The sequence below is a fragment of the Euleptes europaea genome, chromosome 14 (genome assembly GCF_029931775.1).
Source record: "Euleptes europaea isolate rEulEur1 chromosome 14, rEulEur1.hap1, whole genome shotgun sequence".
NCBI lineage: Eukaryota > Metazoa > Chordata > Lepidosauria > Squamata > Sphaerodactylidae > Euleptes > Euleptes europaea.
In genome coordinates this window covers 13440783-13466301 of record NC_079325.1, presented here as the reverse complement: position 1 = coordinate 13466301, position 25519 = coordinate 13440783, and the positions used below count along the sequence as shown (strand labels likewise).

Genomic DNA, 25519 nt, shown 5'->3' with positions numbered 1-25519 from the left:
ATCCAGGTTTCTCAGATCCTAGTCTGGCCCTCCAACCACTACAGCACATGGACTTTCCGAGTGCCGAGGGAGCAGTCGGTTAATGGAGGGCAGCGACCATGCGCTTATCAGGACTCCCAGACTCCCTTACAGCCGCACACTGCAGGCAAGACTGGTAGGTGGGGAAGCTGGGGGAGCTGTCTTTCAGGTGGGGCTGTTGTCAGAGGTAGCCAATGCTGGGCACCCTCTCATGCCCCCACAGGCATAACCGTCTGCGGCTGTTGCGTTTCTCCTGTCTGTTGTTGCTGCCTGTCTGCCCTCTTTTAAAGAATGAACTGTGAGTCCACCACTCATATGAGAGGGGCTGTGGCTGTGGAAGGGGCTGTGGCTCAGTGGAAGAGCATCTGCTTGGCATGCAGAAGGTCCCAGGTTCAATCTCCGGCATCTCCAGTTAAAGGGACTGTTTATTTATTTTTTTATTTTTCATACTTCTAGCCCACCCTCACCTGGCCAAGGCCAGGCTCAGGGTGGGTGATGTGAAAAACCTCTACCTGAGACCCTGAAGAGCCGCTGCCACTCTGGGTAGACGATACTGACTTTGATGGACCAAGGGTCTGATTCAATATAAGGCAGCTTCATATATATACGAGGGGGAATCAAACCCAGTTCTCCAGATTAGAGTTCACCACTCTTAACCACTACACCACATTGGTTCACTTCTTCTCATTGTGGATCACGTGGCAAACTTTTAGGGAACCAGGGGGAACTCTGGAGTAGTTCGCAAACCACTGAAATCTACCGAGAACCTGTAGTAAACCTCTGTTCTTTTACATTTGCAGCTTCCAAACCATTCTCAAGCCTCCAATGAATGATTCCTGTAACAAACAGAGCCCATTTGATGGCTCCACTGTGCCTTGCAAAGAAAGAATCCCTCTTCCCAAGGGTTCAGACACAATCCCAGTTTCTCAGCCTACTGGAGCAGGATACACTCCTCGCTCCCATCATCATAAACAGCTGCAAGGTCAGAAAAGTTCACTGACTAATACATCACAATTGATCCAGTATTGGGGGGGGGGGGAGGCAATCATCACTGTGTGCATGCACGAAGGTTTATTGCTGCACATCTCAATATGCCCTCATACTTTTTTCTTCTTTGTTGGCCATTCGTTTCCAGTCCTGTTGAGTATGGCAGGTTTGTACCCTTTCCTTAGTGGGAGATGTGTTTGGTTGCTGGTCATGCAAATAGGTGTGAGATGAGGGCAGGGATTGGTATACTGACTGCTGATGTCATGTAGAAGGGATGGCTCCTGAAAGCAAGATGGAGCATGTGCTGTTCCTAGGGGGCAGAGGCATGCACAGCACTGCGAAATCCCGTTTACACCTCCCTCTCAAATTGTCGTAACAGGTTTGTTCTTACGTTTGCTTATGCAGAGGTAAAGTCTTATTGCATTCAGTGTTGCTTACTTGGGAGTAAGCGTGCACAGGATTGCAGCCCTGTTCAAAGCCCTTAATCTCTCACCCTCAACACAAATCTCCAAAAAAATAAATAAATCTGACCCTACCTTACAGGTTTCTTGTAAAGCCAATTTAATTTGAATACACCCCTTTACATAAGAACATAAGAAAGGCACTCCTGGATCAGACCAAGGCCCTTCAAGTCCAGCAGTCTGTTCACAGTGGCCAACCAGGTGCCTTTAGGAAGCCACAAACAAGATGAGTGCAGCAACACCATCCTGCCTGTGTTCCACCGCACCCAAAATAATAGGCATGCTCCTCTGATACTAGAGAGAATAGGTATGCAGCATGACCAGTATCCATTCTAACTAATAACCATGAATACCCCTCTCCTCCATGAACAGGTCCACTCCCCTCTTAAAGCTCTCCAAGCTGGCAGCCATCACCACATCCTGGGGCAGGGAGTTCCACAATTTAACTATGCGTTGTGTGAAAAAAATATTTCCTTTTATCTGTTTTGAATCTCTCGCTCTCCAGCTTTAGCAGATGAACCCGTGTCTAGTATTATGGGAGAGGGAGAAAATGTAACTCTAAATGTAACTAAAGATTTTCATCTATCAGCCATTTCATTCATTGATCAGGCCTTTTTTGAGGCCTTGTGCTACTTAGCTTGCTCTTAATGCCATTTGGACTCCTGGTTTCACAGGCCCGAATAATTCAAATAGTTCAGATAAGTTTTAGATAAAGGTCTAATCTGCTATCTGATGGTAAAGCAACTTTAGACCTTTCTCCGTTGCCCCTTGCATGTGCTTGCAGTCGCCATGCAATCAGCATCCAGGTTGCAACATTTTTTCCCCCTCTCGAAACAGCAGTTAGTTAACAGAGGCTCACTTAAGCTACAGGCTTGAGACATCCAAGTGTGTGAGTGTGAGTGTGTGTGTGTGTGGGGGGGGGAGGTTGCTGAGCTCAAGCATTGCGCAACATTAGAAGGGAATGACTTGTGGGGCAAACCAACTCTCCCGGTCCATAGAAGCCACTGGAAAAAGCCAGCCTGTGCTAGATTCCTGCCGCATCAGCATATGGGGGGACGTTCATAAGGAATCACCTGTGTGTTGCCAACATGCGCGGGATCCAATGTTTATTGATTTATTTAATTCATTTATAACCTGCCTTTTTCCCCAAAGGGAACTCAGAGCGGCTCACATCATTCTCCTCTCCTTCATTATATCCTCACGACGACCCTGTGAGGTAGGTTAGGCTGAGTGTGTGTGACTGGCCCAAGGTCACCCAGCGACCTTCCATGTCACAAGTGGGGATTCGAACCTGGGTCTCCCAGGGACACACCCGACACTCTTAACCACACCACCACACTGGCTCCCATGAGGTAGCAACGGCAGTGAAATGAGAGCGGAGCTTTGATGGGTGATACCAGAGGTCCCTGACCTTTTTGAGCCCATGGGCACATTTGGAATTTAGAGAGGGGGTTCTGCAGGAGGTAGAGCCAAATGCAATACCTCCCTCCTCACACCTCCTGGGAAGAAGGAAAGCCTGAAGAGGAAATAGAACTGCACACTGACTAAGGAAAACCCCGGCGCTTACTAGTCCTCCTGATCCTCCAGTAGAAAACCCTTCCATTTGAATGAGGACAGCCATTAACCAGCCCTGCCTTACACTTTCTGAAAGGCTCAGCAGGCACTGATGGAAGTACTGGCAGGTGCACAGTGCCCACGGACACCACGCTGGGGAAACCTTGGGTCAGACCATTACCTGATCCATCAGCAGCCAGCCAGATCTCTTTGTCATGAAAGTAGGCGGCAGCTTTTGCTGTGTCAAGAAGTTCAATACTATCTCTCCTCCAGGTTTGAGCAAGGATTTGGATCTTCTCACTCACTCACTCAAGGTGCTAATAGCTCAGCATGACCCAGCCTTTGCAGATGTTAATTGGTTCTGCTTACGGGTCACTCACACCGCATCTTCCTTGGAGACAGATCATGATGGGTAGACGTGTTAATCTGTCAATAGCAATAGAAAAGAGCAAGAGTCCGGTAGCACCTTAAAGACTAACATTCCCACCTTTTGGTTATTTCTGAATATAAATATATCTCCTATGGAGAGCACTCCAATGCATCTGATGAAGTGAGCTCTGACTCAAAAGCTTTTGCCGGAATAAATTCTGTCAAAGGTGCCACTGGGCTTCTGTTTAATTATACTCATATAATGTATTTGGAGGGAAGGCGGCATGGTGTGGCCCGATCTTATCAGATCTTGGAAGCTAAGCAGGGTCAGTACTTGGTAGGGAGACCATCAAGGAAAGCTTGGTGGAAGGCAATGGCAAACTACCTTTGCTTCTCACTTGCCTTGAAAGCCCCTTGCTGGGGTGTAACTTGATGGCACTTATGTACATATGTAGTATATTTAGAGTCCTTCAGATATAGCTTTGTGATTCTGGACTCGGGTAGAACTTGTTTGGTCACTTTGTAACCTGTGTTCATTGTGTATTTGCTATCAGTTCAGGTGCTATTAGTCTTCACCTTACTATATTGTGAATATTCTGTGCATTATTATTGTGTATTCTTAGTGTGTCTGTGCATGTCACATAGTTTGGTTTGTTATTACATTTTTTACATTGAGCCATCGTGCTGTTTTTTGGTTGTTATCTTTATCATATGCAGCATAGGTTTTTTGTGTTGTTTTTCATTTGGTGGAAGGCAATGGCAAACCACCTTTGCTTCTCACTTGCCTTGAAAGCCCCTTGCTGGGGTGTGACTTGACGGCACTTATGTAACATATGTAGTATATTTATTATGTCAATATTCAGTGTACTGAAATTAGTAGTGTTAATCTACAGACAGTATTGGGTGGGGGGGAGTGCAGTGCAGACTTGAGACCCTTCAAGACTATTTGTCCCAGGCTCCAGGTTACCTCTCTGCAGCCCTATGTGCCGGACGGTTTTCATAAATATGGCTTATATGGCTGGACGTCTATACCACAGGCTGGCTTCTTCCTACAGCCGCTGCCGTCTGTGACAATAGTTTCTAAAAGCTCAAGAAAGGAGCAAGAGGAACTTTTCTCAGCCAACAGCCAGTGTAAAACAGAAGTAACAAGAATGTGGGCAAAATTAATTATCTTGCAAATTCTCGTCTTTCATTTGCTGCAAGAGAGTGGGGTTGGAAAGACCACAGTGGTTTTTACAGACCGAGTTTCTTTTGGGAGGGAGGGAGGGGTTTGCAGCTGCAAACTAACAGCCGGCCAATCAACAGGAGAAGCTTTCTGTACCACCATGCCAGAACTGGCCGCCTGTTAACACAGGCTTTGAACTCTCTCTCTCACACACACGGGGGGGGGGGAAAGGGGGGAGAGAGAGAGAGAGAGAAAGAGAGCCTCTGCCCATACAAAGTGGGCAAGATTTGTTTCGGGCAGGGTCGGACCCAGAGGATGTTCATGCACAAAGGAATGAACAGCCCTTCGTTGGCCGGCTTTGTTGGCGTCCCCAGGGTTAACCGTGGAGGAGTCCTGTAAAGCAATGATTTCTGGTTTATTTCAGGAAGGGAAGTGTGCGCCTGCCCGATTAGGCTGATGATTTCCTCTTTTCCCATAACCTCCAGACCCCCGCTGCCCGAATGTTTACTTTCCGAAATAAAAAATCTGCTTGTGTTTTTCTCCTCCCCAACCTTCTCTCTCTCTCTTTGTGCATGTATTTTTGGAGGGCTTCGTAGGGGGGAGCGGGTGTGGTGGAGAGATTAGTTGAATGAGACTGGGAGGGGGGTTACACACACCTCTCCTCTACCCCCCCCCAGCCCGGCTCCCACCCACCCCCCACACACACCAGCCTTTTTCCAGCTGCAGTCTCCGAGCAGAGATCTCTAGCTTCAGGTTAAGAAAGAGAGAGAGATTAATGAGAGAGTTTGGTCTCCTGCTCCAGCAGCTATAAACACAATGAACATCTGGCGAGAGAACTGTTCTGTGCTGCCAAAAAAGAAGGGGAGAGTGAACCCGGCTATGCTCAGGGTCTCAGCCCCCCACATTCTCACTCCACCCCCTTTTTTTGCTCGTTTGGCACATAACAGACTGATCAAACTATTTCCACTTAAAGATAAATCAAAGAGGAAGTCTGTGCAAACCCAGGATAAACTGGCATGTGGGCGCCATTACTGAAGCTGCAATTGTGGGCGTCCCTTACAACCACCGAGCAACTGCTTCTCGCACTGACTCCTGCTGATATACGGGGAGCCATCATGTGCAGGTCATTGGTGTGTGCAAAGCTCAGTATGCCCTGATGTGCAGCATGCACCTGGAAAGTTGCTAGAAAAGCTCACCCATGGCAGCGTGCAAAAAGCTGGTGCTGCTCGCCAAGATCGGCCTGCACCCAACTGCAGCCGTGCGCACCACAAAAGGGCTGAAACCAAGCAAGCAGCAGCTGCGAGCATCTCATTTTAGTTTATCCTTGCTCTTAACGTCTATAATTGAAGAGGATCCTTCAAAGTTTGGAGCCTGAAAGTTTGCAACTTTGTCCTTTTATGCAGTGACGTTTCCCCGCTGTAACCCCCGCCGACTGCTTCGGAGCTTCTTTTTGATTATGCATTAATTTTCCAACCATCAGAGGTCACCTTACTCTCCCCGCGCGTTTTGCAGATTCTGGCTAAAACAGCATCTGGAAAACACGGGCAAAAGACGTGGGGAGAGCGAGGCGACCTCTGACGGGCGGAAAAGGCACACAATCAAAAAGAAGCCCCGAAGCAGTCGACGGGGGTTAGCACGGGGAAACGTCCCTGCATAAAAGGCCTTTTACACACCAGGTTGGCCCAGGAGACCATGCTGTTGTCATTTGGGTTGCTTTTCTCACTGGACTCTGCTCTTCAACAGGTACCCACAGTGAACAGCATCCCTTGTTCATGAGAGGGCAGGGCTAAGATGCTGAAGGAGAGAATTCTGACTGCAGAGGAGCATCCATACTGAAGTCAGGGCTCAACAAAGGCCTCTTGCTGTTCATGCTGGGGAAGAAGGGGTTAAAGAGCCCTTTGCTCATTGAGTGGTTTGTGCAATAAACAGTTTGATGTTTGCATAGCTCAAAAGAGGGCTCTTATGGAAATATTGCAGGGATGAGTGAAAGTTCCCTATTGAGTATATTTGGACAACATTTTCTATTTGCCAACTGTTTTCTTTTAATCCCAACCTTCCCCCAAGAAGCTCAGGGCAGCATACATGATTCTCCCCTCCTTCATGTTTTCTCACAACAACCCTGAGAGCCAGCGTGGTATAGTGGTTAAAAGTGGTAGTTTGGAGCAGTCGACTCTAATCTGGAGAACCGGGTTTGATTCCCCACTCCTCCACATGAATGGCGGAGGCTAATCAGGTGAAATGGGTTGGTTTCCCCACTCCTCCACATGAAGCCAGTTGGGGGACCTGGGGCTAGTCACAGTTCTCTCAGAACTTTCTCAGCCCCACCTACCTCACAAGGTGTCTGTTGTAGGGAGGGGAAGGGAAGGTAACTGTAAGTTGGTTTGATTCTCCCTTAAGTGGTAGAGAAAGTCAGCATATAAAAAAACAACTCTTCTTCTTCTATAAGGCAGGTTAAGCTGAGACAATTGGCCCAAGGTGACCCAGAAAGGATTCAAACAGATTTCCCCTATCCTAGTTCAATATGCCAACCATCTTATAGAATCACAGAGTTGGAAGGTACCACTAGGGTCATCTAGTCCAACCCCCTGCACAATGCAGGAAATTCCAAACTACCTCCCCCCCCCACAACCCCAGTGACCCATGCTCCATGCCCAGAAGATGGCCAAGAAGATCTTCTCGGTATTCTGTGCTTTTTATCACTGATTCTGAAGGCTGTGTTGGTTTTGAAAATCTGTCAGTCGTGTGGTTTTTACACACATCGAATGCTGTGCAAATATTCTCTTGTATATAATAGGTATAATATAATATGACGTATATAATATGTACAATATTAATTTATTGGTGCACTGCATACAGTTGACAATTCTGCACACTTTATGGAAAAGACGCAGTGCAAGGCAACAAATTGGTTTCAATAATAAAGACTCGGAGGTCCGATTTGTACAAAGGAGAAATGTCAAAATTGGCGGGGTGGGGGTGGCGAGAGGTGTTTCCAAACAACAGAAGCGAGAAATTCAAAATTCGCCTGCACCATGAAGTGACTGTCTGGAAGCTGCCTCGTAACGGGGAAAGGGTTGTGCAAACCATCATCCAGATTTCCATCCAAGAGAAGAGACAGGAAGCCGAAAAAGAGGGAGACTGCGCCGAACCAGACTCCTCAACGGTGGCTTTTGTGAGGGGCCGCATTGAGTCACGGCCAAAGGATGATGCGTGGGGCCAAAGCAGAATGGATGTATTCATTCATTCATCTGCTCCCGGGCATCAGCCTGACGGGCTCCTGCCAAGGAGGCCAGGCTGCCGGGCACGGGGTGGTCGGAAGGAGAAAAGACGGCAGGAGAGGAACGGAAGGGACGAGTCCGCGATTCGGCAAAGGAACGGGCAGCTGCGCGGTGGATTCTATGCAAATGCACTTCCGCTGTTACCCTGCCAGTTGGCCGCCATGTTGGAATCCATGCTTGTTTGTTTGCTTCCTCTCTCTCCGTTTTCCTTTATTCCACCTCGGCCTTTTCCAATTTCTACGTTTCTATTCTCCCCCCACCCACCCCAGCGCACCGTTCCATCTCACCGCTACCCTCCCCCTTACATCCCCCCTTAGCTTTTCTCATACTCTCTTCCCCTTTCTGGAAATATTTCACGAGTGACGGAGAAGGGGGGGACGAGAATGCCCCGAGCGTGCCCACAGCAACCTCTCGCCAACCCACACACACCCCTCCCCAATCTCTTGGGTCCCCTATGTCTCAAGCAGATGTGTTTTCTGTGAGAAAAGAAGCCCCATTCATCTCCTCTGAAGCAGTGCGGGGGAGGCTGCTCTCAAGGGGGGGGGAGTAGGGGCTGAGAAAGGAAAAGAGGCTGCAGTTAAAAATAGGATAAAAGAATGCAGTGGGGAAAATGCCGAGCATTCTCTTTTAAGCGTGGTTCTGGAAAAAAAAATCGGCTGCAGCTGGGGAAGCCATTGGCCCGATCCACGTTGGCTTTCTCAAATACACACGCACACACACACACAGTTTTTCCTCCAAGAAAGGATCTGGACTTGGGCCCAGGAGCTGGACACAAAGGGAGCTTTCCTCCCGGAAACTCCGTCAGGGATCAAGCATGAATGGGGAAATACAGTTGTTTAAAGACCAACCCCAGGACAAGGCGGGGGGACGACAGGAGAGCCGAGATTACAAACATGGGAAAGAGGAAAGTTCTGTTCCGCTCCCTCCCTCCCCGTGAGCCAAAGCCAGACGAAAGCAGCTTTGGACCTTCATCTCAGAACCGGGAAACCCATCCTCGGCTTATCCTGAACAAGAAAGAAACTTAACGGGACCCTTTTATTTCGTAGGACAAGGAATACGTGTCCTTGGCTTCTACACCCTCTCTTGAACAGCAGTGTTACTAGAGGTGAGCCTGCAGGGCACCTGCCTTGGTCACAGCCTGTAAAAGGCTAAGATAATGCCTCCAGTGGAGGTCTGGCGGGGCCACCGTACAACTATCCTCCCTGTATTAAAATCTGGATGATCCGGAAGGGATGTCAAACTGCTGACAGCGCAACCCATCCACCAGGAAGGGGGCCACACTCGATGGCCAAGTTTGTCATACACACCCCAGGTTGAGTCCATGAGCCAGGGACTTCTGCTCCAAAGTCCAGCCCTGATGGCACCACCAGACAGTGCGTGAAAACCAGTCCAGGCACAAAAGTGACACTACTACTCCCAGATGGTTTTAGCTCAAACCGACTAGACAAATTCACGGAGGGATCGGTCTCCTCGCCAAGAGAGTGAAATGGAGCCTCCATGTTCAGAGGCAGTCTACCTCGGAATATCAGCTGTTGAGATCAACCGCAGGGGAGGGTTGTTCCTTTCTTGCCTGGTCTGTGAGCTCCCCAAAGGTGCCTGCTGAGACAAGGCCAAGGTTGGTTCCCAGTTCCTTATTTGCTGCTTCACGTTCCCTATTAAATACCAGCATGTGTGTGTGTAAAGTGCCTTCAAGTCACAGCCGACTTATGGTGACCCCTGGTGGGGTTTTCATGGCAAGAGACTAACAGAGGTGGTTTGCCAGTGCCTTCCTCTGCACAGCAACCCCTGTCTTCCTTGGCGGTCTCCCATCCAAATACTAACCAGGGCTGGCCCTGCTTAGCTTCTGAGATCTGATGAGATCAGGCTAGCCTGGGCCATCCAGGTCAGGGCAAAAAATACCAGCATAAGGACCTGGATTTCAAATATATCCCCCCCCCCCGATCCTGTACCTCCTTAAAGGGTGACTGTCTCTGTGCTCCTGTAAGTACTCTGTGTGTCTACTTATCTATCTACCTACGGTACACTTCCATTTACCTCGTTGTGTATCAAATGCTACTGCTAGACTGGAGGCAGGACTGGTGTGGGTGGAGGCAAGGGTTTATACTGCTCCCATTATTCTTTGGCTTAAATTAAATCTTATCCCTCAAGGACTGCTGCCCCTGCTTCTACAGGATAAGTTTCAGTCAACATGGCTAAAATCAGTCCTTAATAAAATGGCCTGCCTGGGCCTTTCTCCACCTACCCTGTTAGCTATGGGCATAGACCAAGCTTCAAGTCTCTTGAAGTAAAGGGTGGAAGACATTGAACGCCAGACAGACCTTGAAAAATCACAATTTTTTCTAGTACCTGATAAATCTAGATACTTAGTCTCACCTGCAGCTTATTTTTATCATCTTGAGTCTATTAATTATAGGAAGGCCTTCACCCTTGCCAGATGCCAGGCCCTACCATTGGCTGTTTTAGAAGGGAAATATAAGAAGATCCCTGGATCAGAGAGGTTATGTCCGTGTGGGACAGGGGATACTGAAACCATCGAACATGCACTGATATGTTGCCCATTCTACCACGAAGTTAGATCAAAGCTTATTTTCCCCCTGCTTGGTAAATTCCCTGAAGAGTCAGTTGAGCTTTTGGGAAAGAAGCTCCTATTCGGAGAAGACCCTCAGCTTACGCTCCAAACTGCCAAGTTCTGTGCCGTTGCTATTCAAATACGCAGAACTTTATTAGAAAATGATTGTTAGAATATTTTACAATTTTAAGATGATAATTTTAACCAGAGATTGCTTTTATTGATCTTATACCTTTATATGTACGGGCAGTCTGTGATTCTGCGGTGCAAAACTATTGAGTCTGGAATTTTTGATGTGTTGGCGATTGATTGGTCGGTTGACCGTATCAATAAATTTGAATTTGAATTCCTATGGTACACCTTTTTTTAAAAAGCAATCTGTCCTGACCATACCTGAGAAAACTTTACATAATAAATCCCCAACCCTGCCTATTCATAACCTGACTACTCCAGATCGGAGCTCTTTAAGCAGAAGTTCGGTGGAAAGAAGAACCCTTTTCTGATAAGTAGAGGCTTAGCCACAGGTTGCAAAACACGCTATGTTGTCAGCTGCAGTGTTTTTGCAACATACCCCAGGCTGCTTTCAAGCACTTCGGTATCAGAAAGGAAAGTTTTTGATTGCTTCAGGCGTTGCAGAGAGATACGAAACCCCAAAAGTACAATTTGTACGCGAAGGAGATTATGGGTGAGGTCTTGAGGTCTGAAGGGACTTTCATGCTAGGTGAACTCAGCCAGGGTCATGGAAATCTCGTCTGCAAGGTGACACGCAAGAACCTCTGCGAGCTGTTCATGGTTACTTCAAAGGACATGTTGCTGTCTGTATTGGCACACTGTCTACTGTGCAGTCCTGAGCAACCAACACGGAGCAGGTCCAGAATTGCTTTCTGGGGAATTGTGTTTTCATATAGCCCATCTCCGTTTTTTCTTGCAATATCAGATTAACCAAAACAGAAAGATTTGGAGCAGAGAGGGAATGTGGTTAGACTGTAAAAAGTGGGGCTGGATCAAGTCAATGGAGGGCTTCCGCTGCCATCTGGAATGCAAGATCACCCTGAAGTGCAAAAGGGACTTGCGGCCATATTAATCGGAATGCTTACGATATTGAATGCCCCCTGAGTTCTTGCCACCAAAACAAGGACCTATGTTGCAAGATTTTGCAAATGGACAGGATTCTTGCATGCCGATGCCTGTTTTGCACAGTGTGAAACAGGATTACAGTGGGAAAGCGGGCCACAGAACTTGCAGTAGCCAGAAGGGGTCTACTAGTTCCCAGAATGTTTAACACATGAACACATGAAGCTGCCTTATACTGAATCAGACCCAAGGTTCCAGCATACTGCTGAGTCGCTTCAGCTATAAGGAAGGAAAGGGAGAGAAGATTATAGCACTTCCATTTTAGAAAATGATCCCAACTGTTTAATTGCACAAGTGAATGGGAAGATCATAGATTAGCAGCTGATGTAGTTTTATGAATGTGAAAAGGGACACCATTAACATGGAGACCCCCTTTTAGACACACGGTGGTTTCCAAGACATTTCAGGAACATCTAGGTAATGAAAGTCCTTCATATCTACCATCTCTTGTGCTTTGGACAGTTCCTTAAATGAACCAAAGGAGGACACATTAGTATGATGGAATTTAGTTGCTACTTAACTATAACATCCTATTTTGATGTTCTTTCCAAAAATGTGAATACAGCTAGATCAATAAAACAATGGAAGGTTCTAGAAGCAAAACTTACTTGAACACAGAGAACTCTTTAGAGATGGATCTAGCATACTCCCAATCAAGTTAGTATTGTTTTCAGAGAAGGGAGGGAAGGATGGGGAGAGGAACCCCGAGGCTGGCTGGGATAGGAATTTAGCCCTGATCTCCACCTAACTTCCTAATGGACTCCATGGCTCATAATGATCATACTACTACTTCAGAAAGATCCACATCAGGATGCTTCTTCCTGCCGGTGGCCTCAAAAACTGTCCCCATAGGCATCTAACCAGGCAAATTGGCTGATGGAACCAAAAGAAAAAACTGGATGCCTGCAAGGGGTGGGGGGGAATCAAGAAAGCCATACTGAAAAATAAAGTATTTTGGTTGCATCACAGTTCATCAGAAAACAGCAAGGCAACTCAGAGACAAAAAATATAGACATTCTCAAGACGGCTGAATGTAAACCCAAAGATTCTTCAGCAAGATTAGAAAACAAGAACACACCGGCTCCGCGGTGTTCTTTGAGAACACACCGGCTCCGCCGTGTTCTTTTCAGCTCTAAACATATTTGTGTGCAGGGCTGTTTGTGACAGTTACAAAAGTTATCCGGCCTTGAATGCAAAATCCCAAGAACGTCAAGTGAATACATAAACTTTTAGAGATGTGGGGCCATTGTAGAAATGGCCTTCCCATGTTCAGTTCACACATATGCATTTCTCACCACAGTTGAGCACTGAAAATATAAATGATCCCTCAAGCAGAAAACAGCTGCACATGGTGCTGACTGGCTAGTTTCCATAATTACAAGAAACTCTCCAATCCTTAAGAGTGGTTTACAGCTTTTAAAAACTTTCCTTTTAGAAATTAAAAAGAACTGAACGAATGTGTAAATGTATACGAAGCCCAGAGCAAAATTTCTGGATGGGATACTGAAAGGCGTAAACTTCTGTTCCGAAACCAAGAAATTGATTTTTCTACTATCCGACTCTGATGCACACGTGACTTATAGAATGTCTCAATTTGGCCAAGCTGCTAAGAAGATAAGAGCCCTTGAGGCACAATGAAGGAAATTGTTTAGGTATAGCAAGTGAGAACATTTTTAGTTTTCATGGATTTTCCCCTTTATTGTATGACAACAGATTTGTGATTGTGTGATAACTATTGTTTTACTTTTTATCCTGTAACTAGTTTTTAATCCATTTTCTTAGAATGTTGTAAATATTTTAGAATACCTTGCTACAGCCTGTGGCTATACAAATAAACTCACTTGACTAATTCACCCGTCTACTTACGGATAGATGGAATCACATTCTAGCTGTATCTGAAGAAATGAGCTGTAGCTCCCGAAAGCTCATACCCTGCAAGAAATTTTGTTGGCCTTTAAAGTGCTACTGGACTCCTACTCTTTTCTATCACTTGACTAGAATGTATAAATGCATTATTGTACATGCAACCCTTTTAAAAGCAGAAAAGGTCAACAGCCTACCTGAAGCACTGGGGGAGAGAAAAACTCATGGCAGAGTTTGGTATAATGATTATAGTGTCAGATTAGGATCTGAGAGACTCATGTTCAAATCCCCACTCTGCCATAGAAGCTTGCTGGACACTCAGCCTAACCTACCTCACAGGGTTGTTGTGGGGATAAAATGGAGAAGAGAACAATATAAGCTGCTTTGGGTTCCCACCATTGGTGAGTAAAGTGGGGCATAAATTAAGTAAACAAATCATTCAATTTGTGGATATGAACATTTACCATTTCAGTTGCAAGTGTGAAAGGAAATCTTGCTTACACCAAATCGTGAAAATTCACTGTGAACCACTTCCACATGACATCTTTCTATCTCTGTCAGGTTTCTAGTCCTTAGGGTTGAGGAAATAATATACAAACCTGCTGGAATGTTGAAAGCCTGAAGGTGAACATGCTGGACTTCCATGGGTAAGGAGTGGATTCCATTCCTTACCCGTCCCCCAGGTCTGGGACGAGCAAAATAAATTGTGCAGAATGAGAAAATAGGCAAATTATTTGATTTGCATCACTCACAATTTGAGTTACTTGGCACAAATCTGTTTTGCCCCCCCCTTTTTGGTGCAAAGCACATGGTCCTTCGGGCATGCTGTCTCCACTACCAACCCTCAACATCCCAGCTGTGTCAGCTGTTCTTAATTTCGCCTCTCCCCAAAAGATCAAAGCAGTGGTGATAAACTGCAATACCTCAGGCATGTGTGCAAATCTCTATTCCTCAGTTTTTCAAGACAGGCCTTTATCTTTAAGTTTTGCAGCCATAGATCATATACCTCTCTTTGCTGCCACTGAAGCTCAGCATTCTCTAGCAGTGGTGGCAAAATTACACCTTTTCAGAAGTATCTTTGGAACTCCAGGACAATGATAATAATCTAATGCAAATGGTTGTATTTAAACCATCTTTCTTCCACAAAGGGCCCGATGCCAGAGTTTTACAACCCTGGGAAGGTCTACGGTATCCTTTCCTTGGTTCACATTGTTGCACAATCTTATCTGACATGAAAATAATCTTACTTTCAGCATCAAAGGCCGAGATGGTTCTGGAAATGCAAGCACTGCCCCCAAAAGTGAAGTAACATTTTGATTTTCAGTTACAAAAAGTTTTTTTAAAAAACAACGTTGAAACTATCCTTTGTGGCTAATGTTTATGATAGTCACAGTCAAATGCTGGCTTTCTAAAAAGGAAAATTAGACAGGGTCTTCGTGAGCTATGCACATGTGTGTAGCTAGAGCAGAACTGAAAGCAGGTACCTAGAGGCATATACAAATGTGGGGTTTCTTTCCATTTAAAATAGAAACTGAGCCCCACGTGAAATCAAAGAAGAGTGAAAAGACTCAAGTCAAATTCTGCAGAAAAAAAAGAGAGGGAACAGAGAGGGAAAATTCCTTGCAGGTCACTCGAGATCTGGCCATGGAAATCAGCTTCCGCATGCTTTAAGCAACAGCACTGATCTTGTTTAGTGATTAGTGAGCTATGCGCCCAAAAGTCCCTGATTCAAATCTCACTATGAATTCAGCGAGAGGACTTAAATAACTGCTCCCTCTCAATTTCAGGTTTCCCCGCTCCACAGGATCTGAAATGTGGGATAATAATCAGGGGTGCCAACTCTGGAATAGAATAGAAATTTGATTACAGTCAATGACCAGCACAAGAGCCAACTCTGGAGATTTGTGGTGGAGCCTGGGGAAGGGCAGAGTTTGGGGTGGGGAGGGACCTCAGTGGGGAATGATGCCACAGAGTCCACCCTCCAAAGCAGCCTTTTTCTCCAGGGGAACTGAACTCTGTAGTCTGGAGATCAGTTGTAATTCCAGGACATCTCCAGCCCCCCGCCCGCGACGTTGGCAACCTCATATGATACTGATCTACTTTAAAGAGCTGTTGTAAAGAAGAGTGGTTCATTTCTGTGACACAATTTAATCTTTTATGTAAGTGCTTATTTATTCAATCAATGTTCTGAGTTTTTGATTTTATACAGTTCTTCTCTTTTTATAACAGTTGATTGTAATTTGTATATATGCTGGTCTTTGACTGTAACAATAAAGATTGATTGATTGATTGATTGCACAACTGGTTTGCATACTTTGGAAATCAGGTAGGCTGGTTGTGGGAAACTGCAACAGGGAAACCCTATCCAGTGTGATCCTTCCGCATACGCACGCACGGGTGCGCATGCCTGCAGCACATTGCAAGCCGTGTTGACAAAGCAGCTATGAACAGAGGACATTTCGTACAGCAAACTATAGTTATTGTATATTGCAGGACAGGCACCATGGAAGATGACTTTTTACCTAATAAATTCCATGTTAAGAACAAAGGAACATAAGAAGGAGTCATGCAAGGCCACATAATAGGTCCATCCAGACCAGTATCCTGGCCAGACAGATTCCTCTGGGAAGTCAACAAGCCACAGTTTCCCCCCTGTTATTTATTACTACAATCTCTTACTCAGAAATCGTCTGTGTTTTAGTTAACACAGAGAGGTGCCTAATCTACCTCTAAGCCATTTAGGTTAGTGGTCGTCGCCATATCTTGTGGTAGTGAGTTCCACAAGGCATTTATGCATTTAGAATATTCCTCTGCCGCCTCTCTCCAGAACCTGTTCGAGGTGGCTTACAAGTAAAACATGATAAAAACAACAGACGCAGTTAGACTCTGAACATTGAACAGATGATTAAAAACCTGCATTAGCAAGAGCATAACACTGTTTAAAAAGAGACTCAAAACAGGCTAAGGCAGACTGTGTTGTTGTTGTTGTTTTTTAAATGATCAACCCCTGAGCAAAAAGAAATGTTTTAGCCTGGAGAGTTCAGTTGGTGCTAGGCGAGCCTTAGGGGAGAGGGCATTTAATAGACGGGGTGCCACCACTGAAAAAGACCCAGCATGTACGCACAGTTTACTGAATAACTTCGTTTTGCCCATTTTGAATCTACTGCCCTTCAACGTCAGCGTGCTTCTAGTATTGTGGGAGAGGGACAGAAAATTCTGTGTACTTTCTCTGTACCGTTCCTGAATTTACTGACGACTATCAGGTCTCCCTTTTTTGTGTTTCTGTTTCACCAGAGAACCAAGGAGTATACTGCATTTCAAGAAGAAAACATGAAAAGTGTGTGTGTGTGTGTGTGTGTGTGTGTGTGTGTGTTGGATCCTACCAGCTTGTCTGCTGGTACAAAAGGCAGAAGACTGCCCTTTTGCCTCCCTTGAAGTCTATGCCAAACATCGTGGGACCACCTCGTCTTTAAAAAAAGGTCATGCAATAAGCAGGGGAATTTGGTAAAATCACCCTTCCTCCCTTGACATAAGCAGAAAAGCTGGTTAGGATCCAACCAGGTCATAATAAACATAGAATGCCCCTTTTCAAAGTAAGTAGCCATATTAAACCTATTGGGTTAACCTAATAGGAACTAGGATTAACCCATATTGTGGCATAAACTATCACAAGGGGCCCAGGACTTGTGAATCTGTCATGAAAATCTATGGCCTAATACAGTTACCAATTTTTATAAGGAGCCAAAAGATTAAAAAAAAAAAAAAAACCCACTTCTGTATACTGTTCTATAATGTATATAGCGCACAACAGCATTCAAATGCTTCACATATGCTACCTTGTTGAAATGCTATACAACATTCATGCAGAGTAGGACAGCATTAATGCGAGGACGAAACACCTAGTGAATTAATGACAGAGATGGGAATCGAACAGGGAAGGTTTCCTTCTTCCCAACTCAGCCTGTTAGCCACTATGCTATGCCAGCAAACGTACTTTCTAAGGGAAACCGGAAATACCTCCCCCACTTACAAAAGCAAGGGGGGGAAACGCCCTACCTGCATTGTGATATTCCAGCCCCGTGGGCACTTCTTGAATGGCCGTCTCATCCCAGAGTGGGTAGAATGCCCTCTGCTGGTAGCAGGTGGACTGGAAACCACAGGTCATCCAAGGATCTTCATAAGGAACGGCATCTCCCTGCCTCTGCGTGCAAAAGAGAAATGCCAGATTACAAACACAAGATTCGCTTTGGCGCAGAAGGCTTTGCTGAACATGGGAATTTCAAACCAAACACAGGCAGGTTCCAGTGACAATGTCATCAGACAGAGTGTGCCTTTCCAACAAGCTGAGGAATCAGAGTCATTGCTTTGGTCCATCCAGGACTTTTATGCACGGGTTGTTTCCGTCGCAATCACACACACACCCCGACTACTTAGGGGCTTCGTTGTCATTATGCATGTCTTTTCCGACCTTTAGAAGTCCCTTCACTCTCTCCCCACATTTTCCTCATTTTTTTTGCATGCCGCCAGGAACAGTGTCCAGAAAACAAGGGGGAAACGCGGGGAGAGAGCGAAGTGGCTTCTAAAGGTCAGAAAAGACGTGCATAATGAAAACGAAGCCCGACGAAGTCGGAGGGGGGCGAGCGCAATGGAAACAACCCGTGCGTAAAGGGCCCCAATCACGGCAGGACACAAGCAAGCACCTGGCACATTTGACCCTACTAACGGGCACAATTGTTGCTGGTATTGGCTGTGATACCCATACAATCTTATGATCTCTTCAGAGTGATGAAGTAAATACATCAATCTTATATCACACCCAGAGATAATTGCATTCTGTGCTTATTTGTTTTTAAACCATATGGCAGAGTAACCAAACCTTTGTGTGTGTGTGTGTGTGTGTGTGTGTGTGTGTGTGTGTGTGTGTTAAATACCATCAAGTTGCAGCCAACTCATAGTGACCCCAGCAAGGGGCTTTCAAGGCAAGTAAGAAGCAGAGGTAGTTTACCATTGCCTGCCTCTGCAGATTCTTCCCTGGTGGTCTCCCAACCAAGTGTGGACCCTGCTTAGCTTCCAACGTATGACGACCCCAGCAAGGGGCTTTCAAGGCAAGTGGGAAGAAGAGGTGGTTTGCCACTGCCTTCCTCTGCAGAGCTATCCTTGGTGGTTTCCCAACCCTGCTTAGCTTCCGAGATCTGATGAGATCAGGCTATACCAATCCCCCTTCCCTCCAACCAAACCTTTATACCTTGAATGAATTATGAAAATTTAGCTAAGCATTGCTTATTTTTTTCCTCCACTCAATACTCTGTGCCTTCTAGCCACAGAGGCAAACATAATTCCCTTTGCTATGGGGTTAATTCTGAACGAGGTCTCCTTGTTCTCATTAGGTTTCAGGTCTCTTGCTGCCCACTACATCACACTCATGCACGGCCACTGTCCTGGAACAATTTTTAAGTGCCCACAATGAGCTAGTATTTTAAAACTTCATTTATTAAAAAAAAAAAAAACACAGAGAGAGAAAGATGAACTCTGTCCCAACGGCTGCCACAGCCTGGCTTTTTGCCTCAAGAGCTCCTGTTTTCAAAATGGAGGATGGCTTTCTGCGGTGCCTTCTCCACCACACCCACATCCTCCCACAATAATAGCGACACCATCCCACGTACACCGTCTTTCACACTCAAAAGAGCAAAGAAGGGCTTAGAGACAATGGGAAATGACAGGAAGGCAAAAATAATTTTAGGTGCACATACAGACGACACCAGGAACAATTGTTTTTTTAAAAAACCAATGATGCTGGTTTAAATATAGAAAAGTCTCTTGCGACCCTACAAGATAAGCTCTGGAAAACAAGACAAGCGATCTCTATACAGTTTCACAAAGCAGAGGTTTGTTTATCAGAGATGCATATACTCTCCCAATTGTTAAATGATGTTTTAGCAACCCCGGAGCCCATACTAGTTGCCAACCTCCAGGTACTGGATAGGCTGGTAATAATGAACAACCAACAATAGCGTAACAAGGTATATATAGTGCACAAATTAACATCTAAGCATGACAGACTATTCCCAACGGGTAGTTATCCCGTTGGGAATAGTCAAATTGTTAAAACCGTCTGTACGACTGAGTATTGACAATGTTGCATCCTGTATTGGAACCTTTAAATTAATATTTTACACAGTTGGTTTCCTCATCTCCATGAGAGACTGGATTGAATTTGGATACTTGTATGTGCATATATAGGAACTTTAACTAAATGGAACTGATGAAGAAACAAACGATCATCTTCCTAGCAACTTCTACATGAAGAATACCTTTCGGTTTTACTCTGAAACCAGATTTTTGTACCTTTTTGGACTAGAAAAGAGTTTTGTATATAGTTTTGTGTCTGTCACGCTTAGATGTTAATTTGTGCACTATATACACCTTGTTACACTATTGTTGGTTGTTCATTATTACCAGCCTATCCTGCACTTTCTTCTTTACCTTTGGTAATAGTGCCATGGTGTGCATTTTGGTTGCTCAACCTCCAGGTACTAGCTGGAGATCTCCCGCTATTACAATTGATCTCCAGCCGATAGAGATCAGCTCACCTGGAGAAAATGGCCGCTTTGGCAATTGGACTCTATGGCACTGAAGTCCCTCCCCTCTCCAAACCCCGCCCTGCTCTGGCTGCACCCCCAAAATCTCCAGGTATTTCCCAACATGGAGCTGGCAACCCCAGTTATATGTATCATGTATTTTATGGTCATCACTGTGTTTTAATTCATTTTATATATTGTTTATATTGATGTACACTGCCTCGAGCTCGACTTGTTGGGGAGAGGCAGGATATAAATTCAATAATAAATGAAATAAAATAATTTTCAAAGGAAAGACAGATGGACTGATGGATGGAAGTAGGATTGCCAACCTCCAGGTAGAGCCTGGGGAACCTCCTGGAATTAAAACTCAATTCCCTGTAACAGAGATTATTATTATTAGTTGGCAACCCTAGAAAGGAGGAGTGATATACTTATCGAAGACCCATAGTGCTTAGGTGAGGAGGCAAAAAGAGCAATCTCTCCCCGTTATATGACTTTTAAGCTCGTGGGAGAAACGTGAAGGGAGGGGCAGCAGAGTTGGGGCTGCCCCACCACACATTCATTTTATCCCACTGTCAGATATGTGGATACCCTATAATCCTTTGATATACGTATGGCTTGGTTCATATATATTTCAGAGTGAGGAACTTTAAATGCCAGCAATTTCTATCAGCCTTATGTCAACAGAAACACCCAGAGTGTTCTCTGGGCACAGCATGCCAAGAATTATTAATCTACCTCTGACTAATGCTTATAGAAGAGTTTCCACGCAGGCTCAGCTTCCATCGATTTCAGAAGCTATTAGGATCAAACATTATAAATACAATATGCGAAACCCTAGCTCTGTCGAATTGACCACAATATTCCAGGGGGGGAATAATGTTGAGTGTCTACATCTCATCATACAGCCAGAATCCTCAACAAAATTGCCAGAAGTGGAATTAAGTTTGGATATCGTTCTCCCACCATGAAATGCAACGACTCGTCTGGATGTTATCACAAGCTTATTGCGTTGGGGCCCTCTTGAATATCTTGTAGAAAGGATGCAAGAAAAATGGGAAGATTTATGGACACACGTAAATCTATGACTTCGTCAGGGATGGCACGGACCCTTTGATAAGTGGCCCAAATTGGCCGGTTTGGTTTTCAGATCTGACGCTTGTTGAAATAGGGTAGAACTATAAGAAATAATCGGTAATAAAGAAACCATTTTACACAGCTGGCCAAAAACAACAAGTTCATCCCAAAAGCTTGAAAGAAAAAAAGAGGTTTAAAATTTAAGAAAAAGATTAACGTGTGTGTATGTGTGTGTATTTCATGTTAATGTTTGCTTATTCTGTTGATCAAATTTTTTAAAGTGAGAAACCCAGTCCTAACTGGATTTTCAATTGTCCATGGCACCCCCCCCCCAAAAAAAATACACCACTGAATTTGAATAGAAATGAGGACTTCAGAGAAGGTGAGAGAGAGAGAGAGAGAGAGAGAGAGAGAGAGAGAGAGAGAGAGAGAGAGAGAGAGAGAGAGAGAGCAGAGCAGAAACCATAGGCCCAACCCCGACTTTTAAACCCAGCCCTATTAAACTGCCATTATGAAAGATAAGAATTAAGAAAGCCAGACCTGTTTACACAATTAGCTTTTAATCTGGCTGCAAGTGGGTGGGCTGCCGTGAAACCGTGTTACTAGAGAACTTTGATCTCCTGACATGGAATTTTATGTCTCTTTGTTGTGCGGAAGGTGCTTGAACAAACTCGCTATTCCCTTTGCAATTACATCAGGGCTCGTATTACAACAAATCACCTTTAGAAGCACAGCTCACTCCTTCTAAGATCTGGCTCCTACCTACATCTTCAGTTGGCTATGAATGCTGAATGCTTCTCACCTAGATGTGTGGACTGGCTCCACGGATAGGAATGAGGCCATAGCCAGCCTTGCTTTAACCCTGGGCTTGGCCCTCTCAGCCTAACCTACTTCACAGAGTTCTTGAGGCAAAATCATGTATGCTGCTCTGAGCGGGTGGGATGAACACATGAAGCTGCCTTATACTGAATCAGGCCCTTGGTCCATCAAGGTCAGTACTGTCTACTCAGACTGGCAGCAGCTCTCCAGGGTCTCAGGCAGAGGTCTTTCACATCACCTACTTGCCTAGTCCCTTCAACTGGAGATACCAGGGATGGAACCCTTGAACTGGAGATGCCGGGGATCGAACCTGGGACCTTCTGCATGCCAAGCAGATGCTCTACAACTGAGCTACAGCTCAAGTGTCTGAGTAGAACTTAGTGTTTATTGATAATTAGCATCAGAAAGGTACACATTGAATCAGACCAATCATTTTTAAGTTAGTTACCAGTAGGCTTGCCAACCTCCAGGTGGGGCCTGGAGATCACCCAGATTTGCAACTGATCTCCAGACTACAGAGATCACTTCCCCTGGAGAATCTGGGTGCTTTGGAGGGTGCTGAGCTCCCTCCCTCTGCAAACCCTGCCCTCCTCAAGCTCCACCTCCAAAAGCTCCAGGTATTTCACAGTTGAGAGTTGGCAGCCCAAGGGGGCCTCGTCTTTCCATAATAACTTCAAGTTGCCACCTAAGAGCACTTTGGAGCGCTCACAATCATAGTAGCAAAAGGAAAACCACCAACGGTTTAAGTCTGATAATCAATCTAGGGGGGTTACCGCACTCTGTATTCCCAGCGATGTATTAAGAGTTTGAAAATGTTATAAAAAAACATTGCTTTAAAAGGGTTTTTGGATACCACGGCTTATAAATGGTTGGAAGACGTCTTCGCAGCTAAAGGGGCCAAACAACGTGCGAACAGTCTTTTTTATAACGTTTTCAAACTCTTAATACATCCCTGGGAATACAAGTGCGGTAACCCCCTAGATTGCAGGGGGAAGGTCTGATTTCCCGTCGAATCACCATGGCAACCGCAGCAGACCTCCACCCACAGCAAAGCCAGGCCTTCCAGCTCCCAACTGCGAGGAGGTATTTGCAGGCCCTGTGTGAATGTTCTCCTGCCAAAAGGAATGTGGGAGCGTCAATGAACAGCGTACAAAGAGTACAAAGCCGGACCATTGGCAGAAGGTCTGCTGAGCCTGCAATAAGTTTAGGATAACAGGAAAAAAGTGCTTCCTTCCCTTGAACTCGGCTGCCTCCAGACCTGGCCCCAGCCGTGCAATTGTAGTGCATTAGCTCCCCCCTCCCCAGCCCCGGCTGTATCTCATCCCATCCCAAGCTGTTTCCTTCTTGCCGCCATTCCCTAGATGGCCAACATCTCCGTTCCGGTTGTCCCATATTATTTCTAAAAGCAGGGTAAAACCTTCAGGGTGAGGCTGGCTTTGAATGGGCAAGGGTTAAGAATTAAGTTTTTTTTAAAAAAAAATATTATTTTTCAAACTAGTTCACATTCTATTGTATCATTCCATTCATATAGTATATACTATAAACAATTTCTATCTTATCATTAAACAAATATATATAGTTGACTTCCCCTCTCCCCCCTCTGTCCATTTGATATTCTTGTTTCTCTCTTTATATTTAGTATCTAATTCATTGTAATATACCACCTTTATCGTTATCTTAAACTCTACTTTTTAACATTAGTATCTTAATTACTTCAAAAAATTTGAATTAGATCAAAACATATCCCTTAATGTTTCCCGATTTAAGGTCATTTACACAGTATGTTATCCATGCCTCCCATTCTTCGACAAATTCAGCATTTTCTTTTTGGTTTATTAATGCGGTAAGTTTTGCCATTTCAGCCAGTTCCATCATTTTATCTATCCAAGCAGTCTTATCTGGTATTTCAGATGTTTTCCATTTCATTGCATAGACCAGTCTTGCAGCAATAGTGGCATGTATCAAAAATGATCTGAGTCACTACAGAATCCGGTATTATACTTAACAACATCATTTCAGGTGTTTTAGGGATATTTTGTTGTACTATCAACCTTAGTTCATTGTAAATCATATCCCAGAAATTTTTTGCCTGGTTACGAATTAAGTTTTAATTCCATTCCCCTCCCTCCTAGTGGACTGGATATTCTGATCGTTCCCTTATTGATATTTTCTTTTCTCGGTGTTGTGCGTGTTTAAGTGGTGTTGCTGACGAAACAGAGATGATAAACTCTGGGCACAAAAAATTCTGGTAGTCAGATGGAGTCTGTGGAAAGAGGTAGGGATGCCAGCCTCCGGGTGGGACCTGGAGATCCCCTGGAATTACAGCTCATCTCTAGACTGCAGAGATCAGTTTCCCTGGAGAAAATGGATGCTACGGAGGGTGGACTCGTACCCCGCTGAGGTCCCTGACCTCCCCAGGCTCCATCCCCAAATCTCCAGGTGTCTCCCAACCTGGATCTTGCAACCCTGCCCTCTTCCAGTGGCCTGGGGAGACCTGGGAATCCTAGAAAGAGGCCTAAGCAGCCAGCTTGTGGAACCAAAGGGCAGGGCTAGGGTTGCCAACTCCAGGATGGGAAATTCATGGGTAGTTAGGGGTACATTTTTTAAAAAAAAATCTGTAACCTCTATGCATTTTCCATAAGCTTCTTCAGGGGAATCTTTCTCCACTGCTGCGTCCCAGAATTTATTAAAATATAATTCCCTTGCACCAATTATTGTGTTTTGAGGGGGATGTTTGCCTTCATTTTGTTTTGGTGCGGCTCCATTTTTTTTCTTATTTAGGGTACAGCCTAGAGAGGGCAGGGTTTGGGAGGGCAAGGACCTCAGTGGGGTTCAATGCCATAAAGTCCACCCTCCAAAGCAGCCATTTTTCTCCAGAGGCACTGATGTTGGTCATCTGGAGATCAGTTGTGACTCGGGGAAATCTACAGGCACTACCTGGAAGTTGGCAACCCTACCATGTCCAAGACAAGAGATCACAATTTGGGGTGCATCTGGGCACAACAACCCAGTGATTTGGGGAAGACTGGAGGCAGAACACAGATGCCTGGAATGGTATGATGTGGCCCCAATAGTTTTGGGGATTTCTGTGGGGCAGAGGCAGCAGTTTTGGATTGGACCCTGGGGACAGAGCGGGCAGGTTCTAGTGGGCCTGCAGACAGATCCAGTAGCCAGCGGTTTCCAGCTGGTTTGGGCCCCTGGAGGTGGAGCCAGCAGTATTCATGGGGCCTAGGGACAAATCCCGCAGTCTGGAGTAAGACAGCACAGATAGCGGTTTTCAATGGGTCTGGGGACAAAGCCCAGAACAAAAGCCATCTATTCACATAAGGTGTATAACTTTTTCCGTTTACAAGAAAAAGTTAAGCCTTACCCCTTGCTTTACCCAAAAGCAAGGAAACCAGACGAACTGGTTTCTTTTTCTTGTTCATGGGAAACCCCTAGCACGAAACTGCCACCCCAGGTCAAATGCCACAGAAATGTCCTATTACTCAAGATCACTCTTCAGTGTAGAAAATTCACACTTTCAGTTGTGAGTCATCAGGCAAGGTAGTTGTGCTGGGGATTTGGAGAGAGCTTTGGACTCACCTGTTGAACATATGAACACATGAAGCTGCCTTCTACTGAATCAGACCCCTGGTCCATCA

The 25519-nt window shown here is 45.2% G+C and overlaps 1 protein-coding gene across 2 annotated transcripts in view; it reads right to left on the bottom strand.

The window, feature by feature from the left end:
* ETS1 (ETS proto-oncogene 1, transcription factor) overlaps positions 1-25519 on the bottom strand; it is a 112704-nt gene that overhangs the window by 85663 nt on the left and 1522 nt on the right. For both annotated transcript variants that reach the window (XM_056860315.1, XM_056860313.1), the window contains exon 2: positions 17455-17599. In XM_056860315.1, coding sequence (XP_056716293.1) covers positions 17455-17599 — 145 coding nt within the window. The remainder of the gene's footprint in view (positions 1-17454; positions 17600-25519) is intronic.